This window comes from Amblyomma americanum, chromosome 1 (assembly GCF_052857255.1).
Source record: "Amblyomma americanum isolate KBUSLIRL-KWMA chromosome 1, ASM5285725v1, whole genome shotgun sequence".
NCBI lineage: Eukaryota > Metazoa > Arthropoda > Arachnida > Ixodida > Ixodidae > Amblyomma > Amblyomma americanum.
In genome coordinates, this window is record NC_135497.1 from 217,632,519 (window position 1) to 217,639,124 (window position 6,606).

At 50.3% G+C, this 6,606-nt stretch overlaps 1 protein-coding gene across 1 annotated transcript in view; it reads right to left on the reverse strand.

Moving 5' to 3' along the window:
• Positions 1–6,606, reverse strand: part of LOC144115742 (cytochrome P450 4V2-like) — a 35,159-nt gene that overhangs the window by 7,914 nt on the left and 20,639 nt on the right. Inside the window, exon 5 of the mRNA XM_077650236.1 lies at positions 3,377–3,456. Within this exon, the coding sequence (XP_077506362.1) occupies positions 3,377–3,456 (80 nt within the window). The remainder of the gene's footprint in view (positions 1–3,376; positions 3,457–6,606) is intronic.

Genomic DNA, 6,606 nt, shown 5'->3' on the forward strand with positions numbered 1-6,606 from the left:
AGATTGGACAGCCGTCGCCGTAGCTCAGTTGGCAAGAGCACCGGACGCGATATTCGGAGGTCGTGGGTTCGGATCCCACCGGCGGCATGGTTGTTTTTTCTGCTGCTTTGTAAGTAATTTTCTTTAAGCGATTTATTAATCTAAGTACTATAATATCCCACTGATAAGCAGAACACATAAAAAAACATTGCCCTATGCACAGTGGTTTGAGTGACTGTTAGCTCCCTTCATAGGTGTATATATATATATAGGGTCTTTAGTAACATATATACACCAACTCGCACAACTGTTAGTTTTTCTGAGACAGGGTACCCCACCCCACTTCTTTTGTTTCTCTGCGATCACCAAAATGCAGCAGTTCACGTGCTGCTATGTGACTTTTATCTGTTTTTACATCCATAAACCTTAGTAATTTATTTATTAATCACTCTAAAACCCTCAGTGCCAAAGGTACTGCCGGGGGAAGGAGGGGGGTACTCGTGACCTCTCTGCCCCTGTGAAGAACAAAAATTACAAAATACAAGAAACAAATAATGTAGGAATTAAACATGCGCTATTACAAAACTCGAGAATTACTTGATATGGCACCCACAACGTAACTCAGCAATATACGCCATCTCCTAGCTACCAATCGGGTGAGAGATATTTATTGCTGTGCTTCTTTAGCAATATTCGGAATGAGAATTTTCTCCTAGTCCCCCCGAATGAAGATATACAGCAGTTTCGACTGTTTACTTAAGGCTGTGTTCTATTGAATAGTCTATAAATTCCGAGTGTACATTTCGTGGAGTCTCTGAGACGATAACATTCAAGGGCATATGGCTGTCACCAGGAAATGACTGCGCACCAACACTGCTAGTTTCACAACAGTAGGTGTGTCAGGTGCACATGATGATCTTAAACTGGTGGCAAAAATTTTAATGAGATCAAGTTGGCCGTAAATGCACCACAAGCTATATGTGAGAGCTCCAGAGAATGTGCTGCCTGTGGTCACATGATGCAGGTTCCGACGTTGCAGAAAATAACTTGGCAGCATGGTTTGCTACTCCCTCGAATGGGGTGGTCCCTACGCCTTCCTTAATTATAAAAATTTCGTGAAAGGTGAGGACAGGGGTTCTCCTTTGTGGAAACCTTTTTCCACTTCCATTTCGACGCGGCCCATCTTCATCGTCGGCAGTCAAGACAGTCCCGGTTGGGCAAGGTGGGAAGTCTCCCTCATGGGGGAAAGGGAACGGCGACGGGAGCGCCACCTCTTAGGTTACGGGGAATTCTGCCGGACCGGAAAGAGTCTCTTCGGGATCTGGCCAGCGTCATGACCGGTTGGAGCCGCACGCTCTCGTCACCTTCCGCGGCAGGCGCACGGGGATCCGTTGGGCCTTGCCGATGGACTTTTGGTTCCAGGCAGCGAAGCGAGCGCAGCAAACGCGCGCTCTGGTCGTCTTCCCCAGCAAATGCTAGGGAATGGCTTTGCCCCAAGAATTCGGCGCGCACGGGAAAACCTGGCCGCCATTGTCGGCGTATACAAACGTTCGCCGCCGATACCTCTGAAGTCGCGCCCCTGCCCCAGCCGGTAAGTCGGAAGTCCTTCTTACGTAGCCTTCCATTTCCAAGGAATGCCTCGTTGATGTTTTGTAGCTAGCTGGCCCGCTCTGTGTATTGATTGCAAGTGTAATAAATAGCATATGAGTGTTCACTCTTTGTCGTCCCCTCCCTTTATTTCCCTCGAGCACGAACCCCTACGCGGTTAGCGAGCGGGAACGCTGCATCTGCGGAGTGGGAGTGCGGCGGGCGGGGCGAAAGGCTTTGTCCCCGCCGTAATTCCACAATGGCGCCCAACGTGGGGCAAGCTCTTCGGACGAGGGACGACAGTCAGTTAGGTTCGTGGAATGCCCGTCCTGATTTGGAACAGTGTTAGGCATGACCCGAATGTTGAAACTTCGTTTTCTTTTCGTGTTTAACCTGTGTGTCCTTTGTATGTGGTTTTCTTAAATACGCTTCATGAGACGAAACCCAGACACCTCTCGCTTGTTTATGGCCGGCGGCGGCTCCCCTCGGGCGACGGGACTCTGGGAACCCGAGGGAGAGGGCCAAAGGTTGAGACCAGCAGAGAGCGCCTCCGTCTGGAGGGGCAAGGGAAAAGGGCAGAACGAGCGGGGAGCCCCAACGATGAGCATGTAATTTTTCGAGCTCTTGTTCCCCTCCTAACGAACAGTTTGACTGTTTCTTGTTTCTTGCAATAAGCGAAGTTACATAAACGATAACAGTCTACTGTCATTAGAAAGGAAAGCTAAATCAGTTAGTTTTCTACAAAAAAACTTTGGTGCCGAAACTCGGGAACGGATTAAACAGGGACATTGACCGGACCCAACGACTCAACGTGCCAACGACATCAACATGGATGTTCTGAAGAAAAAGAGGAAGGCCGTCAGAAGTCAAGCTACACGGCTGACTAAAGAAACGGACGACATCCTCGCTGCGGAGGAAGCACCCACCAACGAAAACGTGAGCGTGCTTCTTGAACGTCTACGATTGGTCAAACAACAGCTCAACGACGTAGATGCGGCAATCGAGCCAAATGTCAAAGATGACGAAGCGGAGGCTGAATTCGAGCAAGTCATCGAGTATGGTGACAAGATTGCTACTTGCATTTGCCGACTAAACCTGAAGAAAGAGCGAGCTGAACAAGCAAGCAAAGACGAGGAAATCCGATTTCAAGCTACCGTTGGTAGCGCTTCCGCGGCTCAAAGAATCAAATTACCGAAACTGGAACTAACAAAATTCGATGGCAAAAGGAAAAACTGGCAGCCATTCTGGGAACAATTCGAGGTGGCAGTCCACAAAAATACCGAACTTTCTAACATCGACCGCCTGAATTACTTGAAGACGCTGCTGACCGGAGAGGCCGTGACTGCAATTGCCGGACTGCAGGCATCAGGTTATTGCTACAGCGACGCGGTCGACATCTTGCGACCACGATTCGGAAACCCTGAAGCGTTGGTTCAGGATCATATGCAGGGCCTAATCGATGTGAAACCGGTGTTCTCTGCAAGGAATGTGCGAGCCTTGAGAGGGCTTTACGATGAGATACAGGTTCACATGCGGGGGCTGAAGGCTCTGGGCATCGAGGACGATGGCTACCAGGCGATGCTCTATCCTGTCCTTCTCCGCGCTCTCCCGAAAGAATTTATCTTGGACTATCATCGTTCACATGCTGAGAACCAAGAGGAAGCGACGCCGGCGGTGGTCGACGATTCAGGTTCAACGACATCGTCGTCGGATAGCTCACAGCTGACGCCACTGCATTCCCTGCTTAGATTCTTCCGCTTCGAGCTAGAAAGCCGCGAGAGGACGCTAGAGGACCGGCCCGATGACGCACATGGTAAGCCTGCTTCTCACTTTGATGGGCACAAGGCACGAAAGCATCGAGGGCACGCTCGCCCTTCTTCGGCCTCAGCCCTGCACGATGCAGCCATCTGCATGCAATGCGTGTTCTGCGACTCAAAGACACATGAGAGCCAAGAGAGCGAGTCGAAGATGACAGTAAACGAAAGGAAGGCAGTCCTCACAGCGAAAGGCGGATGCTTTCGTTGCACGAAACATGGACACCGTTCGAGGCAATGCAAGGTTAAACGCAGTTGCAAGAGATGTAAACGCAGACATGCGACCGCGATGTGCGACCCTACTGTCAACGAAGCCAAGAACGCACGGTCGGCCGAAGAAGGGGTACAGCCAGTAAGCCTGCACGCCTCAGGGACAGAAAAGGACCCTACTCGCCGCACAGTCCTAATGCCTACCATTACAGCGTTGAACAAAGGGACAAAAGCAAGAAAGGTTTCTCGAGGTCTCTTCGATAGCGGCAGTCAAAGAACATTTATAACAGAAGACTGCTCCAGGAAACTTGGGTGCAAATTGCTCGAGACAGAGTTACTGTCGGTGGGAGTATTTGGAGGAGGGCAGACCAGACGCACATTCAGGCGAGTTGAAGTGTGCCTCTTCCGACGAGACGACCCAAAAGCGCAATACAAAATCGAAGCCCTAGAAACACGTTCCATATGTGAACAGAGCATCCCCTGCCCCAACGAACTGATCAGAGAAACACTTCGAGAGCTGATGCTTACTTTGGGTGATGATTCGGCTCTTAACGACGACACACCGATTGATGTGCTTATTGGCTCCGATCAGTATTGGGAATGCATCACTGGGAAGGTGAGAAAGCTGCCCAACAAACTGACTGCCATCGAGACGGTATTTGGATGGGCAGTTCAGGGCCAAGTCCTGTCCAAATGTCAAGGGGCAATTTGCACACATACTATTGTCATGAGAACGACCATGGCTGATCGAGAAACCGCTCCGATTCTAAAGAGTTTCTGGGAGTTGGAAAACACTGGTGCGTCAGACACATCGACCGAAAATTCAGACTCCCAAGCCCTGGAGGTTTTCTCTAAAAATATCAAGAAGATCCACGATCGCTACGAAGTAAAGCTTCCTTGGAAAGACGAAGTGGAAATGTCTGACAACCGCGGATTAGCGGAGAGTCGCCTTCGTTATTTAACGAAGCGGTTAAGCAGGAACCCGAGTCTCATGAGAGATTATGACTCCGAAATGCGGCGCTTAACTGACGAAGGCATAGTAGAGAGGGCAACAGACACACTTTGCGGCGACTCTCAGCGAGTGTACTACATGCCCCATCAACCCGTACTGCGGCAAAGCAGCACGACTACCAAACTGAGGATAGTTTTCGATGCCTCATCACACAGTGCTCAGGCTAAATCCCTGAACGAAAACCTCGAGTGTGGGCCGAATTTAAATCCTGACCTCGTTCGGCTCCTGCTTAACTTTCGGCGACATAAAGTCGCGCTCGTCGCTGATGTCGAAAAGGCATTTCTTCAAATAAGTGTAGCGCCAGAGGACCGCGATGCGCTAAGGTTTCTATGGTTCGCTGAGAGTCCTGTAGAAGGCAGGCCATTGCCAGAGATCAAAGGCTTCAGAATGACCAGAATACCCTTCGGAACCACATCGAGCCCGTTTCTCCTGGCAGCAACGCTTCAGCACCACCTTGAAACAATGAACGATGAATTTCCAGCAACGACAGATGTATTGAAAAGCTGCATTTATGTGGATGATCTGCTTTGCGGCGCACAGGACGATGAGGAAGGAGCGAAGATATACGACGAGGCAAGTCGCATCTTTCGGGCTGCTTCAATGCGCCTGCACAAGTGGGGTTCTAACAGCACAAAGATGAACGAACTGTTTTGTCAGGAGATCCCCGATGAAATGCCCCTTGGACAACCGGCTAATTTGCTGAAAGTGCTAGGTTTAAGTTGGAAACCAAGGGAAGACCAACTGACATTTTTTCCCGACTCTGTCATTGAATTTTCAAAGGCGCAAAAGAATACCAAGCGATTTGTCCTACAAACGACCGCGCGGCTCTACGACCCCCTGGGAATTCTATCGCCGTATACAGTGAGAGCGAAAGAGCTGTTTCAGGAGATTTGGAAGGAAAACATCGCATGGTATCAGCCACTTCCAGACCATCTCCTAAGGCAGTGGATCAAGTGGTGCGAAGAATTACGTTCGCTACATGAGGTCACCATCCCAAGAAGGTATGAAGCCAACGCCAAAGGGCACCCACAGAGTCAAACTTTGCACGTGTTCGCAGATGCCAGCCCGAAGGCTTACGGCGCCGTGGTCTACCTCTGTACCGAGAATTCTACAGGAGAAAGAACTTCCGCCTTCACGCTAGCCAAATGTCGTGTCGCCCCCTTGAAAGCGGTCACCTTGGCAAGGCTAGAGCTATCGGCAGCCTTACTCGCGTCAAGACTACCAGTTCGTGAGGTCGAATCTTGATATGAAGTTTGACAAGGTTTTCCTCTGGACCGATTCTATGATCACACTGAGCTGGATTCGAGGAAACGCAGCAAGGTGGAAGGAATTTGTGAGGAACCGCGTCGCGGAAATCCAACAAAACAGCGAGACCGCGACGTGGCGATTTTGCCCCGGAAAATCGAATCCGGCTGACCTCATGACCAGGGGATTGACAAGCACTCAACTGAAAACCAGCGAGCTATGGTGGAACGGGCCGCAGTGGATAACAGGTCGAGCTGACGTATGGCCGGTTGAATCACAACCAGGCGACTTCACGGCTGAAGAACTGGAGAAGAAAAGGGAGGTCGGTGTCTTAAATTCCACCAGCTATAAAGAAGATGAGTTGCTGGATCTGGAAGATTTTAGCTCTGCATATAAAGTGAACCGAGTAACAGCTTGGATTTTCCGGTTCGTGCGAAATCTGCGATCTTCTGACAGGATCTCTGGCCCTTTGACTGCTGCAGAAATTGATCATGCGAAAGGATTTTGGGTGAGAAGGGTTCAGAAGTCGGCATTTTCTGCGGAACTGGAAAGCACAAACAAACGCAGCCGCATCCCAAACGGCTCCGCCTTGAAAGAATTCGCCCTGTGGACAGATGAAAACGGCCTACTGAGGATAAAAGGGCGAATCTGCTCCACAGAGACGACACTCGACGAACGACACCCGATTGTGCAACCCAAGAAGCATCGCTACACATCGCTGCTGGTGCACCAAGCACATCGACAGCTGCTTCACGCAGG